At 39.6% G+C, this 16800-nt stretch overlaps 1 protein-coding gene across 4 annotated transcripts in view; it reads left to right on the forward strand.

Moving 5' to 3' along the window:
- The window catches only part of FAM53A (family with sequence similarity 53 member A), a 70213-nt gene that overhangs the window by 19829 nt on the left and 33584 nt on the right, over positions 1 to 16800 (forward strand). For 3 of the 4 annotated variants that reach the window (XM_053940928.1, XM_053940929.1, XM_053940927.1), the window contains exons 2-4: positions 812 to 1057; positions 7868 to 7922; positions 11637 to 12439. In XM_053940928.1, the coding sequence (XP_053796903.1) occupies positions 980 to 1057; positions 7868 to 7922; positions 11637 to 12439 (936 nt within the window). In that variant the 5' untranslated portion in view covers positions 812 to 979. The remainder of the gene's footprint in view (positions 1 to 811; positions 1058 to 7867; positions 7923 to 11636; positions 12440 to 16800) is intronic. The other variant, XM_053940930.1, reaches the window with a different exon arrangement.

A 16800-nucleotide genomic window follows, 5' to 3' on the forward strand; every position in this document is an offset into this window, starting at 1 on the left:
ATTCCATAAGTGGTCCCTGAACATGCTTGGCCAGCTTAAATCATCAAGCATGGTTAATGCAGGTCACTAGAGAGAGAAAATATGTAGAGGATGTTTAAGATAAAGAGGTAGCTGATGAACCTAGTGCTTTTGATTTAGATGACTGCTCACAGAATAAAGATATCAAAGCTGTTGTCTGTGATACTTTTATGTGTATGGGAATCTGTCCTGGTTACCAGATCTGGTGTTTGCTGACAGGTAACAATTATGTAACCTTTAAAGAAAAAGCTGAAAAAAACACAGAGCGGGATATTAAAAGTAGCTGAGGGTTTAGGAAGTGGGTATAGTGTTGATTACCCACTGCTTCACTTTTCTTTTTAAGAGGGGATTAGTGATGAAAAAATACAGTAGAATGCTTTAACATGCCAAGTAGTGTTAAACATGCACTACAGGATGGTGGGTAAGTGCCTGTGTCATGTGCTGTTCTAATATACCTGGCTTAGGCTTCTGTAGCTTAAATGAGGGAAAGCTTTCCCTCTGCCTTGGATTAAACTCCTAGGTAGAAGCAGTTCAGTAGCAGGAAACAGCCAAATAGTATACTCTGATCTGCACCATTGATGAGTGAAATTTTAATCAGTGAAATCTCAAATAGGAGTATTCTTTCATGAGTTGAGATGTATAATCTGAAATGCCAGGCCATCAGCATTGGTCACAGAGTGATATATTTACATGAGGGACTAGTCCAAATTTAACAGAGTTGTGTTATTACAGTACTTATGATATATGCAAGAATTTTTTTGACTTCTTCCTTTTTTCTAATCCAATTTTACAGGAAACCAGACATGATACACTGACAGCATTTGGAAATAAACTTTGGCAGTAAGATGGAAGCAAAAATCTCAAGATTCTAGACCAAAACAGAAATGGCTCATGAGTATTGAAAGAAGAGACTGAAGAGCCTCTCAACACTTGTGTGAGCAGTGGAAAAGGAACAACTACCATGGTAACACTAATAACAGAAAAGCTGCAGAACCAGAGCTTGGATGATCTGACCTGTAAAACATACAATATTAATCTGGTAAGGATCTACCAAAACAACATTAAATCAATGTGAAATGCCAAGTAATTCACAACTGCATAACAAATTGAAGAATGCAGATCAGCCAGAATTCAGCTATTTAAGTTAGGACTGGTTTGCAAGGTTGGGTAAGAGTTGTAATGAGAAGGAAAAGTGGATCTACAGTGTTTAGTCCGTTTTTGAAGTGATACTTTTTTACTTTAATGATCTTTTTAACCTTGCTACTTCATTTTAAATAGCAAAAAGCCAGTTCTCTTCATGAAATAATGTTCTAATGGTTGAAAAAGATTATCCAAGCTTCTCAGGATTCCTTTTTTACTAGCAAAATGCACACATATTTTTATGGGTTGAAGTTTTCTTCACCCTATACAGACCAGGTGCTTGACAGCTTTATATCTGACAAGAGTATTTTTTAATAAAAATCCTTGACTGCCATGTAGGTAACACTGGGCAGAAGGAAAACAGATCATCAAGTAAATACAGTTAAACTAAAAGTGAGGTTACTACCAGAGTGTTGTTGATGCTGGTAGAGTGGATCCTGGCTTTTTCGGTGTCTCAGATGCCTAGTGCTCTGAAGAACTTCTTAGTTTTTGGTGTTATTCTTGCTGGTTTAATCTGAGTACATTGTATGGCTCAAGCATGCAATTCAGGCATGAAGGAGTCTATTCTCTTCACATCTCTCTTGTGAATGAAATAGCTACTCCAGAGTGAGTAATGCAGAACAGTCTCTTGTCAGTTCTAGGTGCCTGAGAACCCTGAAACCATGTTCTGTATGGAATGCACTAATTTTGTTTTACTGACTTTGATTACAGTGGCACCCTTCTGTAGGTTAAACTTTATTGTTCCAGTGGGATACAAAATAACTTGACTAAATGTCAAGGTGTTGTTCAACACTAGTTCTGTTACTTTTTAAAATAATAATAATAAAAAATAATCAAATACTGAAGTATGTCACTTACTTTTAAATTCTCAGTGTTGTAACTTACTTAAACAACTGAACTGCTTCCTTATTGATTTCAAGAGCCCAAAGCAGGTGGAGCATACCTTGAATGTGGTGGAATTTGTGCACAAGCACCTGCAATTCTCATGTATGCAGTTCCTTGTCCAGTAAGGATATGTAACAGTAGACATTAATGAAACAGTTTTATTTTCAAAACTGTAGCATGTCCATTTAGAGTTCTTCCAATAATTGATTTTATTTTTATTTCACCTTCCCCTTAAATATGTGCTATTCTTGAAAGGCAGATTTAAGGTGTTGAAATGGTGTTAACTCTCAGGAGAAGTGCATACTTAGCTTGCATTTATTTTGTCTGGTTTGATGAAGCATTTGCCCATGCAGTTTGTAGGAGAATCTGCTGTGCCTGTGAACTAACAAAGTCATCATTTGTAACTAAACTCTGAGGCCTAATTGTGGGCCAATAATGACTTAGAGCCAGTAGCAGTGTTTAGTGACAAACATGTAGCAGCACCTTGTAATTTCCAGTCTTTTTACCAAGAGTCACTGAAGGTTTTGGACCACAGACCTCTAATAGCAGAGAAGGGCATATTCCTGCTTTTACACTGTGTGGAGTCTGTACAGGAGTGTGTTGGCTGTAAGGCTGTAGTGTGTTGTAGGTTGGTTGGTTTTTATTTCTCTCCTTATCTGGACTTACAATAAAGCATGAAAAAGAACAAGTAGAGCGGAAAATGGCACATGATGTCTCATCAGTTGTTTCATCCTCAGCCTTCTCCTGTTCCTCTCCTCCTTTTATCTGTCAAGTAATTGGTTTTGTAAGTGCTTTAGTTCTTACAGAAAATAGGTTCTGAGGACAGGATCAGGTTCTGTTTGTACACAATGGCACCCTGAAAAAGTGTGGAAATTGCATAGTGAGGTGTGGAAATAGAGACACAAGTGTGAATAAAAGTGTGCAAGTAGGTTGCTCCCTACTAAAAAGGATTAATGGAAGCAAATAATGACCTTCTGACTAAAATGTGAACCTAAGATGATAAAAAGTGTGCTTTTTCCACTGGTGAAGGCAATTGCTAAATGTTACTAAGAGAAAAAGACTGCTGGTGATAGTCTGGTATCACTGCTAGCACATTTAAGCTTTTTGGCAAGAAGTTCAGGTTAATGCTGTGGTTTCTTCTAATAGCAGCAGCAGTTTGGAGCAATTCTGAAGTGATCTTGGCTGCACCTTTTGTTACTTGTGCTGGCACAAAGTTCTGTGACACCATGTGGTGAACCTCATTGTGAGCTGATTGAGGATTAAGACCAACTTTTCTTGCCTGGGTTAATGTAGTTAAATTTTATCAATTTTGTGATACCTTTTACTGTGCATCTGCACAAGTGTCTGGGCACAAGTAGATAAAATAGCTGGGGAAAAGCTATTCTGTTATACAGCTCATGAATGAGGGTTATAAAAGCAAAAAGAATAGCTCTTTCAAAGCTATGTACTGTGCAGCCGAACTGGGCACAAAGACAACATGTATAGGACATAGTGCACTTTTTCATTTGTGTAAGCTGTGTGGTGACCAAGTACCTCTTTTATGTTGTAAAATACTGGCTGCAGCTTTTTACTGCTCTGTTAAATGACATGCTAATTTTCCAAGCTGGTGTAATTCAGCCCAGTGCATGCTCAGTGATGTTGTACAGCCTTGTCCTGCACCTGCCTTCAGGAAAATGACTGGGTGGCTTGCTGTAGAAGCAGGAAGGTTGTCCCAAGCTTTTTTGCTCAGTTTGGGAACTGTAGCTCACAAGGTAGTGTCCCTGGTTGCTCAACTCTACCTCACAAAAGAGGTGTGAAATTCTCTGAGCACATTGTGGCTTTCATGGGTTGACAGCAGCACTAAATCAAATAGTTGGTCTCTAGTCCCTTGAACTCTCAGAACTTTCATAGAGCTCAAAAGTCTTGGATTTTTCTGTATTCTGACAAAACTTGTACCTTTTTCATATTGCTGTATAGAATCTCATGTTGGTTTGTGCAGTAACAGCAAGTGAGCTGTAAGACTTCAGGGTGTGATATTAAGTAGGAAACATTAGCACTGCCAGTCAAGGATTTGTGAAAGGAACAAGTTTTACTGTAAAACCCCTTCCAGGCATGTGGGGTTTCATTATTTTTAATTTTTGAGGCTTATTTATAGTGAAAGATGTAGAATTAGACTCTTCCTCAGAGGAAAAGCCACTGGTCGGACTACTTGACTTAATCACTTCTTTGCATCCTGAGAAAAGGTCGAAGTATTCCTCCTCACTATTTCATACACAGTCATATTTGGAGGATATTTGGTAGAGAAATGGAGTCTGGCATTGCCCATTTAAACTGAGTCACATCTGTATGGTGGTGGTTAAATTAGTATTTGAATGATAAACAATGGCTTCCCTGTGGTTTGGAAAGGATGCTGATAAATTGGAGGAACTCAAATATACTTGGAAATTGGAAAAAATGCCTTGAAATTAAAGCCATTAATTTTAAAAGTATGAAGATGAAGTTGTCATTCTGAGTATAATGAGGAGGGATAGCACAAGCTGTGAAGTCCTTAATGCAGTACATTGGAGTGTAGAAGAATAGCCAGAATTATTTTTGTTACAGTTGGCTTCTGCTAGCAAAGAGCACTTAAAATTAGTGATGTAAATTATAATTAGTTGTCAGCCTCACTTGCACAGCTCTTCCACTCATTCAGTTCAGACTAGGTGTCTTTTCAAGTATTTTAATGGAAGAACAGCTGTTAAGATTCAGAAAATCAACTGAAACTTGCAGCACTGTCCTAAATGTTTCCTTTCCTTTTGAACATGATCTCTCCAGCTGCACAAAAGAGATTCTATTTGTGAACAAGCATTTCAAAGTAGATCTACTTCTTGGCATGAAGCAAACAATTCTAACCTCAGGTGAAACTTGTAGTTTCATTGTTTTGCGTGTCTATCTTAAAATATGCCATTATTTCCCTAATAAATTCTCCAGAGGCATGAGATCTTGGTGGGTGTTTTAACATCTATTCAAAAAGCAGTAGTTGCAAAATGGATGTGTTTCCTCTTCAGGAAAGTGACCTTTGAATAATTTGGCCTTATTCTGAGAAGATTTCCTTCACACAGAGGGTAACGGACTTCCCTGTCAAGGTTCTTAGCAATTGCAAGCTCTTTTCAGGCATAATCACAAAATAAGGTATTAATTGAGGAAGCTTCAGGTAGCTCCTAGCACAAAGGGAATGAGTGGGGGCGGGGGTAGAGTGTGGCCAGCCCAGGAGAGCTGATAAACTGGTTCAGTACCCTGTTACAGTAGTATCTAGTGGGACATGTGCCATGTGCTATATAGATTAAAAAAAAAAAAAAAAATCCTCCCTCCTATAAAGAATTTACATCCTGACAGGGTCTTCTCAAGTTTGGGCTTCCAGATGTGGTTAAAATACACCAGCAGACACTGTTTCCAAGTATTTCTGTCTCAGTTATAGAAAGCCAACATATATTGTAAAGGAGATTTTTACTTACTGTCCTCTTAGTCACTCAACCCTTATTTCAGTGCCTTGAGCTTTTGCTGGAAATAGTGCAGCTTACTCTCCCTTTCAGCATGTGATGTCACATGTCATATTCTTACAGTTTTTGGTCTGAATCTCCAAAGAATTAGCAAAGAATTTTTTTTGACTTAGCAGGATTGTGTAAAAGATCCCAAGTTGCAAAGGAGATATGTCTGCTTTGTCATGGAACTGAGCACTGACTTCTCCAGAACCGGGTCAGAAACAGCTGTAAGGACAAAGTTACTGTCTGAGTTAGAGAACATTGCAGTTCTCTGGAGGACAGATAGTCTGTGTGTATGTGATCCTGCTTGTTCCATGGTCCCCCTGAAAAATGGTTTCAGTACTCTGCAGTTGTCAAAGATAAAGTAGTTTAGTCTCTAACTGATGGACAGGCTTTTTAAGGTGGTAGAAGTACAAATAATCAAATAACTTGGACATGCATGAAGAGAACCTTGTTAAAGATGCATTTGCTTGAAAACTGTAAAAACCAAGTAGGATTGTCCTTGAGGTTCTTTTCCTTATAGGCATTGAAGAGCTTGGCCTGTCTGAATAAATAGTCTTTTAAACATCTCAAACTATTATGCCCATATTAACTCATCTTCTTATTATTTTCATCTGGCTCAGGATAAATCAGCTGTAAGACTTTTTGACACAGAATTTTGTTACTGTAATGTTTTGTTACATTTTCTGTAGCTACTGTATGATAGTTGAATAGGTTGGTATTGCCTTTTATTTGAGGAATGATGGAAAGGAAGAATTTGTTGGAAGACCTTATCTTTAAGTCTCTAATTTGTCCATTTCCCCTTCAGGGACAGCTGATATGTAACTACTGTTACCTTAATGTGCTCCTGTGTTTCACATGAAGCTGGTACCTGATTCAAGTAAATGGGGGTGCAGCTTTTTAAATGTGAATTCTATGGAACTGGCAAGTTGCAGACTTGAAATGGTTTGAATTGGACTGATTAACAGCAGATCCAATGGAGATTTAAACTTGGGGTTCTGCTGTTTACTCAGAGTAGCTTCTTTAAAAGGAGGTTATAAATCCATCTGCAGATGCATTTACAAAGTAAAAATGGAATGGTTTGTCTCATATGCAGATGCTAATAAAAATAAGATTAAAAATCTCATTGCTGTCCTAGCCTTTAATCTGTTCTGTTATTTCTTACCTGTGAAACAATAACACCAAGGGAATATTATCACAGCTCAATGTTTGTCTCTGTGGGGCTCAAGGATATAAAGTTGTCACTAGCACTATGTGCTGCTAGAGAGAAAAAAAAAAAGCTTTGTAGCCCGAGGATGTTTGTTTAAAAATTGACTTTGTATCTGGAAAGGAAGTGTATGTACAATGCTATCTTTTTTGGCTGTACACAAAGAACAATGTTCACATAAAGTGTGTTGCTGTTTTTTAAAGCAATCTTCCTCTCCATCCTGAGGTGGTGGTGGGGGAGTGAATAATGACCCTTGGGTTGAGGGAGCTATGAGCCACTTATTTATAGCTCCTTTATAGGATGTTGGATTTGCAAGGTCTGTGCTTTGTCTGAGAAATCTAGACCATTAAGAATGCCTTTGTAGTAATATTTTTTCGTTAAATTAGTTACAAACTTGTCTTACTGTGTAGATGCTACTGATGAGGCTTAATTGAACGCCTTTGCACATAGACCATGTTTTAAACATGGCTGTTGTGTTGTTTTCCACCAATAAGCTGAGATTTTAAAAAGCAGTCAGTCTGCTAAAGATGTTTTGATGATAGGAAAGATACTTTTCAATGGCTTTTCTACTTTGAAGAAATAAAAAAAAATCACTGCATTGATTATAAGAAAATGTAAAATACTAATAAAGCCTGATTGGAGCAGTGTTCATGGTGGTGAACTTCAAGACCTTGTATATTTAATTTAGAGAAAGCTATTCCTGTCCCTTAGTTGAAGATGAAGTGTTTTGCCTTCTAGCCTTAAGATTGAAAATGGAAACCCAACTGCCAGATTGTAATTTCCTCTCTGCTGAAATGAGAATTGGATCAAAGCTCTTTCATTAAGGATGAATTATCACTCTTAATTTTCCAGTTTATTCGCATGGGCTAATGTTGTAACTCTTGAAACAGTTTGATACTTAGCAATATATCAGAAAACATTACAAATAATTTGGTGCCAGAGGCTTATTTATAAAAATCAGCTGTTCAGGAATTTCTTCAAATTGCATTGGAAAACCCCATCTTTTAAAGGCATTGTTAACTGCACATATAGGAAAACTAAAAACTGTATGCAGTTTCCTTGAAGTGAATGCTGACTCTTTCCACAGTTAAAACTTTTTTTTTCTGATTGATTTCAGTACTCATCTGAGAAGCTGAACAAAAGTGGCAGCTTGTTCCCTTTCGAAATCAATGGTAAGTTCTTCAGAAACCTTAGCTGTGTTTTACTGAGGTAATTGGTATAGCAAGCAGCCTTTCTTTTGTAAATAAGGTGAGGGGGATGGAGCATGCTGCTGTAGAGCCTGCTGGTTTAAGCTGGTCTTTGAACAATACTGGGAATAGCTGGTTGTTAGTTTTGTACTTGTGATCTGCTTTGCATAGTAAAAAGCCTTGTAACAATTTTTTTTCTTGTTCAAAATCTGCCTTGGTGTGAAGAACACACTATTGCTGTTTTTCATGTTAAACATCTTCAGATTTCTCAGCTAGTAGAAATCTTTGTACACCTTATTATATTCTTTGCCACACAGACCATCCACCATGATGCAAAACAGAAGTTGAAGTCTAGTGCCCTCATAGAAGTGTTATTTGTTTTTATTCCCCCTTGGTCCTATTAGAATAAGTTTCATCTAGCAAAAACAAGAGGTCCAATTACTGATATGTGAACTCTGTACTGCCTTATTAAGGGGTGGAGTTGAAATTTTGCATTTTGTTTTTCTCTGAGCAAGGAGGACTTTTATTTGCTCAGTGGGATTCCTCATAAAATGTGAATCTTGGTTTGTGAGAAGTTTCAAATGGTGCTTTGTCTAAATATCACTACCAACTAGGCAGGTATCCTGGTGGGAGTCTGTTACAGACCACCCAACCAGGATGAAGAGAGGCAGACAAAATACTCTGTAAGCAGCTGGGAGAAGCCTCACAATTGCTAGTCCTTGTTGTCATGTGGGACTTCAATTTACCAGATGTCTGCTGGAAGTGCAATACAGCAGAGAGGAAGCAGTCCAGGAGGTTCCTGGACTTCATGGAAGAAAACTCCCTGATGCAGCTGATGAGTGAGCTCAGCCAGGGGAGATATCCTGTTGGTTTTAAACAGAGAAGGACTGGTGGTGATGTGGTGATCAGAGGCTGCCTGGGGTGTTTGATCCTTGGAGAAAGAAAGAGGCAGGGATTAGGAGAACTGCCACCTTGAACTTCTGGAGGGCAGACTTCAGCTGGTTGGCAGAACCCCTTGGGAGGCAGTCCTGAATGACAGAGGAGTCCAGAAAGGCTGGATGTGCTTTAAGAAGGAAATGTTAAAGGTGCTGAAAGATCAGCCAGTGGGGAAGATTATTGGCCTGATTGAACAGAGAGCTTTGGCTGGAGCTCAAGGCTAAGAAAGAAAAGCCAGGAGAGTTGACTTTTGGAGGGAGGGGAAGGGAACTCAGGAGGACTATAAGGATGTCAGGTTATGCAGGGAGACAAATGGAAGGGCCAGAGTTCAATAAGAAGCTAATCTGGCTACTGCCATAAAACAATAAAAAATGTTTCTATAAATGCATCAGCAACAATAGGAGGGCTAAGGAGAATCTCCATTCTTTACTGGATGCAAGGAGGATATAGGGACAAAGAATGATGAAAAGCTGAGGTGCTTAATGCCTTCTTTGCCTCAATCTGTAACAGTAAGACCAGTTGTTCTCTGGGTGCTCAGCCCCTTGAGGTGGAAGACAGGGATGGGGAGCAGAACGAAGCCCCCATAAACCAAGGGGAGATGGCCAGAGATCTCCTACATCACCTAGACCCACACAGGTCTGTGGGGCTGGATGGGCTCCACCCAAGAGGACTGAGGGAGTCATGGGTGGGCTCACTGAGCCACCCTGTCATTTCCCAGCAGTCCTGGCTCCCTGGGGAGGTCCCAGGTGACTGGAGGTCACCAAATGTGACACTCATCTACCAGAAGGACTTGAAGGAGGATCTGGGAACTACAGGCCTGTCAGTCTGGGCTTTATGAAAGGCAGGTCCTGCTTGACCAACCCAATATTCTCTAACAAGATGATCTGTCTTGTGCATGAGGGAAAGGCTTCTCCCAAGTAACAGGTGACAGGATAAGAGGAAACGACCTCAAATTGCACCAGGGGAAGCCTAGATTGGATGTTGGGAAAAACTTCTTCACTGGAAGGGTTGTCAAGTATGGAAACTGGCTGCCCAGGGCAGTGGTGGAGTCACCATGCCTGCAGGTATTTAAAATACATGTAGATGTGGCACTTGGGACATGGTTTAGTGGTGGACTTGTCAGATTTAAGTTAATGGTTGGTCTCTGATCTTAGAGTTGTTTTCCAGACTAAATTATTAGGTACTTCTGCCATGTAAACAATGAAAACACAGATTCTTGATTTTTTTTTTTTTTTTTTTTAGCATTAAACTTTTAAGTAAGTCTCCTAGCCTGGAAGTTTTTAAAAATCAGGTGAGTCCCAGCTAGGAAATTGTCCTGCAGTAGACGCTAGGAGTTTCATGCATTAGCTGGACCCCATTGTGTTGGCTCTTTTACTTGCATTGAATTATGGATGGTCCCTGCCTTGCAGAGCTTGCATGCTTAAGGCAAAGCACAGTATGTGGTTGTACCCATCTGAAAGAATGGAGGAGGAAGGACAGAGGAATTCTAATAAAACATGTTTGAATAGGCCAGCTGTCTGCACAGTTAAATGATTTTGAGACAATAGGGTGTTCTTTAAATAAGATCCAAATAAACAGGATAATCCATGACATACTTTGGGCATGGAACATGTACAGTTATTTAGGTTTACAACTTTTAAAGCTACTCAGCAAGTCTTTTAGCTGCTTATTACTCTAAAACTTAGTTTAGAGAATCAACCATAAGAATATACTAGCATTCAGTGTTTAGGCTCTATCTAGGTTCTTAAAATAGGTGTATGGGAATAAATGGGTATTTTAAATGTTCTTTCTTTAAAGCCAGGATAAGTGAAACTTATTTGGCTAATTGGTTTAAATTAGCAAATTTTCTAACCAAGCATGAAGCACTGTTAGCTGGCCAACAGTTTTGCTGCTTTTCAATTTGCAAATCCAAAGTCTGCTGTAGTTCTTCTTACACTTCATTGTATAATGTGGAGGAACAGCTGTAAAATGTGCAGAATGTTCTCAAAGAAATGCTTCACAAAAGAGTGAGAGGCTGCACTGGCAGACTGCTTTTAACCCAGCCTTGCCACTTCAGATGAGAAGTTGTGCACTATGTCTGCATTCACAGTAAGACTTGCAGGAGGCTCTTAAGGGATACTTTATTTTATGCATTAAATTAAGATTTGGGGTTTTTTCCTAGAGTGTAAGGGGGGAAGCAACAGTCTTCAGTCTGATTTAACTTTATACTGTTTCTAATTTTAAATGAAGCTTTTTAGGGCAGAGAATGTGAACACCCTTTGGAAGTTTTCTTTAATAAGGTGTTTCTAATAGAAAAGCGTAAGAGCTAAATGAATAACAGCAGTCTGAAGTGATTATACTGCTCTTGCATATAAAAATAAAAAGTTCCCTGATGGCTTCTTATGTTAATCTGTTTTGGTTGTACCTGAGGTTCTTCACAATTCTATGATTTAATTATGGTGTGTACTGTGCACTAGAAAACTGTCCTGTTGCTCACTGAAAAAAAACATTGTAGTTATTCAGTGTAAAGGAAAAAGTATTAACAAGGTACATATTTATTGGAATGCCTGGATTGGTTCCTGATTAAATACTTTGGTGTTCGTGTTTTTGAATTTTCTACCTTTTTTTGTGTGAAATTTTAATTAGGAACTGGGTATTTATGACTCATCGTTCTAAAGATGATTTGGATGGCTTTACATTAAACTGGGTTTAACACAAATTGTTCTTTTCTCCTTTCATCTTTCACCTGTATCTCTTTTTTTTTTTTTTTTTTTTTGCTTTCAGAAGACAGTCCTTGGAAAGCTTTAAATGGGGGTTACCCAATCCAGCCTGACACAACCAGGAATTCAGCTTACCCTTTCCCGGCGTGCGCGTTCAGCACCAGCGCTGCCAGCAATGGCAGCCTGCCGTGGCAGCAGGAGCCCTCCAACACGTCCATGGTGTCGGGATGGATAAGCGAGTTAAACCTGAACGAGAACTCGGGTCAGCCCCTGGCACCGCCCACCAAGCGCCACTGCAGGTCCCTGTCGGAGCCGGACGAGCTGGCTCGCTGCCGCTCTCCCTGGAAGCCCGGCAGCTCCAAGGTTTGGACTCCTGTGTCAAAGAGACGCTGTAACAGCGGCGGCAGCGCTACCTTGCAGCGCTGCAACAGCCATGGAAGTGCCACCTTGCAGAGAAGCACAAGCATCAGCCTGCCACAAAGCATCCTGTCCCTAAACAACGTCTTCACCATCACCAGCTTCAACACCTCTCCAGTACCCAGACCTTCCTCTGCCAGCAGCGGGTTTGTGGACAGCAGCGAGGGCAGCACGAGCTCCAGCACCCGCTGGAATTCCGGAGGCCCTTGTGACTTTAACCCAAGGCGCCGCCTGTCCCTCTCCCAGGAGCACATCACCGAGACAGGGAATCTCTTGCCTTCAGCCAGCAGCACTCCCACCTCCACACCCGAGCTCAGCCGGCGGCAGGGCCTGCTGAGGTGCCGCTCGCAGCCCTGCGTCCTGAACGAAAAGAAAAGCCGGCTGAAGCGCAGACGGGAGGAGGATGTACGATGGAACAGGCCATCGTTAGACTTTTTTAAAATGACACGGGTGAGATTTTACTTTCCTCAGTGTGGGAAGGGAGCTCTTGCAGAAAGGCTGTTTCTAGATCAGTGGCACTAATTCGTAGTTGTTGCATATTTGCTTGTGCCCTGTCTATCACCTTTGGCAGGAGAGCAAAGGTTGCTTGCACTATACCCTAAAGCAACTTAGATTTTGCCTGTGAAACTCAGTTCTTGAAGTCTGTTCTATTTGATATAGAATGCTGAGAGCTCTGAAAAGATGCTTGAAAGCAGAGGCCACAGAAAAATGGCTTACTTTTTGAAAAGCAAGGAAGCCATGGGGAATGGAGTAGACATGGTAGCAAAAAGTTGATACCACTGTGTTCCCCAATACAATGTTTTCTGAGTAATCTTACTGCAAATCTGTTTGATTAAGCCTTCCCTTGGTTTGAGTAATTCTGTGAAGCTAAATAAGAGCAAGCAAACTCCTGTATAAATGGATTAACTAAAGAAGCTGCAGATAAGCAGTTGGAAAGAGATAGTATTCTAATATGGCAACTGCAGGTGCTCTAGCTCTATGTAGAGGTGTTTTACTCCAGAATTTCATTTAGCATTCTACTTCCCTACTCATGAGAATAGAGGTGCTGATTCATGAACTAGAAAACTTCAGTTCATGCCTAATCTTTGTATGTAATACAAATGCATGTAACAGAATTCATTTCTTTGGAGTTTCTTGGTCAACAGAGTTGAGTGCTACAGTTCAAAATGTAAAACTGAATCTAACATTGCCAGAGAACACTTTGTGCTTGTGAATATAACCCTACAGCCTTCAGTAGATACTAGACTTGGAAGGCTTGTGTGATAGTTCTATTGTGACTAGTGGTGAGGAGGCAGCAAAAGTAGCAGTAAATTTGTAAGGAAGGGACATAGTTGTGCACCAGTGTCCCTGTATGTGATGCACTCTGCAAAAGAAAAGCTGAGTAGGACACTGTGTTGGCTAAAACATGTGGTTTGTGGTACCCCAGTATTAGTAGGCTTTACCTCAAAATAGTAAGATAGATGCTGGAATTGTCTGATGCTAACTAATTTATATCCACTTGGCTAAAAAGTCTCTATGATGACAACTGTCCTCCTCTTGTACTTTTGTGAAACTACTTCCTTATATCTTAAAGGATTTTCCTCTTTAAAAATGCAGCATTTTTGGTGAAGCTGTGGGGGTAAAGCAATCTGTTTAGTTACTGATAAGGTTGGTAACCAGTTCTGTTTTAGTTATGACTTTGTGTTCTGAGTTTTGGCTAAGATGCAATTTTACTAGTTAGCTAATCAGATCTTACCTGTTTCTTTGTGTTAATCACTGTTAGGATTAGTTTGCTAATATAGACCAGAAGTATTACTGGATTTGCCTTTCAACTGCCTGTGTGGTCTAATGCAGGTTTCTTTATGTAAAATTTAAAACCTGCCCCTTTTTTTGGCTAGGCTCAATGCTTGCATTCTTCAAGCTCTGGAGGTGAGATGCAATATTTCAGGCTACTGAATAGCTTCAGTTGCTCAGATATTATGCCTTTTAAATAATCCATGCAGCAGTATGTATGGAGGAAACCTGTGACAGCCTGTAGGAAGTTTTTTGGCTGTTTAGAGTTGCTGCAGAATTGTATATGACACTAATATTTAGCCAGTCTTGACTACTTTTTCCTGTCAGACTATTTTGAAGTGATGATTTCTTGATGAGTAGTTTATTCTTCAGTGTCAAGACCTGATGTTTTCTTTCCAGCTATTTCAGTAGAATCTTCCTATTAAGATACTACCCTGTTCTTAATCAAAGGCACAAACTATGGCTTGGAAATGCATCAATTTCCAAACATGCTAAACTTTAATGAAAGCATCTGTTAAAAAGCAAGGCAAGTACTGGAAACATTTGAAGTAAAAGTTGAATTAAGTTTCCAAGAAATAGCAGGTTTTTTTTAGAATGTCACCTTGCTTACCCATTTTATTGTTAAAAGTCTTCATATCTTCCCTTCTCTGCATGCCCTAAATCCTGGCAGATGTATATGCTTTGAAACTTACATTGTGGTCTTAAGTGAAATTACTGCTGTGCAAAATATCATGAGCTAATACTACAGAAGGCTTGTTTTGAAGTGTCATACAAGGTGTCCTTTATCTGCATAGAGCTCAGTGAAAATCAGGGCTACCATTAGGGAAAGTTCAGCAAGACAGCAAGACCTTCCTTTCATGTATCTCGATGGTTCCTTATTGTTTCCAAAAATACTTTTTCTGTGATTTCAAATTCACTTCCAAGTCAGTTTATGAAAACAAGCGCTTTTAAAGATTTTAGTTTTAAGCTTTACTGCAAATATTTTGATGTTATCAAACCTTTCTAAAAAACTCAACTTACCAAGTAGTTGCTGAAAACCAGGTCAGCAGTTAGATAATAGTGCTTGTGGAGAACTTAACAGGGGTCAAATATGATTTATGATAGACCTGAAGGTGGTATATTGGAGCCCAGAACTGCTTGAAGATGAAAGTTTTGGGGCTGCAGACATTTCTGCCAATGCTCTGGTGTCCTGAGAGGTTTTCACAAATACCTGCTAAAGTTGCAGAAGACTTCTCAGCAAGGAATACTCTCAAATAATTATTTATCAGCACTAAATGACTTATTTACTTCTGCTTGAAGCAAGGGCTCTTATATCGGAATGAAGATCTTGAATAGTTGTGGTTGGGTGAAGCTTTAGAGGCAGAAGGGGATGAAAAGTATGTTTTGGTGTGATGTGTTTTATTTTCATGTTTTTGTTTTGGTGCTGGTTTTTTGTTTTGGGCTTTTTTTCATGACTGAACTGGTTTTTTTGGTAGTTGAGTTCTGAAAATGTACTTGTTGGTTGTTGCTTCAGTCTCTATTAATTTGATAAATATTAGTGCTAGAAAATGGAAAGTAATTCTGAAAGCAAAGTTTCCAGTGTCATTGGTTTTTAAGTTCAGAATTCATTGTTGAGAAAATTTGGATTATTAATTTATCTATGCCAGTTCCTGGCTTCTTCCTTCCACTGTTACATCTTTATTCTGATTTCCGCCTTTATTTAGAAAAGATAAAAAATTGGGCATCTCTGAATTTCATAAACTGTTTATTTCTATGTACTTTGACTTTGTTTTATTCCTCCACAGACCTTCACACTTTACTGCACTCCCCCTCTGGTTTAGGTTTTCATGCCCTTTTGGGAAGGAATATGCCGTATCTTCAATTCTCATGGAAAATGCTACATTAATATCCAGTAAAGTGAGTGATTCATGTATCTAGAAGGAGATTGAAGTGTTCGGCAGATTGCTGTACATGCCTGCTTAGCTCTCACACAGTGCTAAATTCAGGAAGGATCTTTTTCTGGACTAGAAGCTGAAAATTCAAACTTGTGAAACATCAGACCTTCTAAGACATGAAGACAGCTGTAAAAACAAGTGGAAAAGACTGTAGGAAAAGATAACAAAAGCAATAACTGTTTCCAGCCCCTGAAGGCTCAAAATTACTTTCTCCATTCAGTTTTGTGTGCAAGGAGAGCTGTAGGAGTTGTAGCACAGCAGAACTGTGCCCTCTGAGCATTTGTTCACAAGCACCCAAACGAGAAGCTGGCTGCATGAGCAGTGTCAGCCTCCTCCATGGCAGCAGACATCCCGTCACCCTGGGCTGTGGAGATGCCCGAGTGTGGCCAAGAGCCTCTCTGGGCTTGTGCTCTCCTGCAGCAAATCTGCTCTGTCTCAGAGGCTGCCACAGAATGAGTCAAAGTGGTGTTTAGACTACTAACTGCAGAATGAGGAGAGAAATGTTTCTTTACTGAAGTGGAAACTGCTGAGTTTTTTCCAGTGTTCTGCTTCATGAGTTATGTCAGTTGATCCTGAGGTGCGACAAGGAAAGAGCAGCCAAGAGGTTGCACATGTTCCTTGGTGTGTAAGCAAGTTTTACTGTGACAGTGAGATTTAATTCTGTTTTAGATCAAACAACACACTGTAGTTTGAAGTCTTTCTGGTATTCAACATTCTTGTGTTACTCCTCCCCCAGTGTGGTGGCATGAGGTTCCAGAAAGTAATAATCCTGGTAGCATATTTTAAAATCACAAACTATTTGTGTTTTCTGTGAAGTGGTGCTTGGTCTGTTTAAATTGTTAATACCAAATACCTGGCTTTATCCACATAAGTAATAGTTTCAACTATTGAATCTTGGGGCATCTCATGAATTAATTAACATTAGACTGATAAGACAACACAATGGAGAGTTTTTAAGGTCTCTAAACAGTCAAACAACTCAGGGACTGAAGCTGTAATTTCCTAGTACAAGGTGCTTCTTTTCTTAGAAATGCTTGAAAGTCATCTGGATTTTATACTGATGGATTTTCTTGGTAGTGAGAGAGATCCTAAGTGCCATACCAG

The sequence above is a fragment of the Vidua chalybeata genome, chromosome 4 (assembly GCF_026979565.1).
Source record: "Vidua chalybeata isolate OUT-0048 chromosome 4, bVidCha1 merged haplotype, whole genome shotgun sequence".
NCBI classification, from domain to species: Eukaryota; Metazoa; Chordata; class Aves; order Passeriformes; family Viduidae; genus Vidua; species Vidua chalybeata.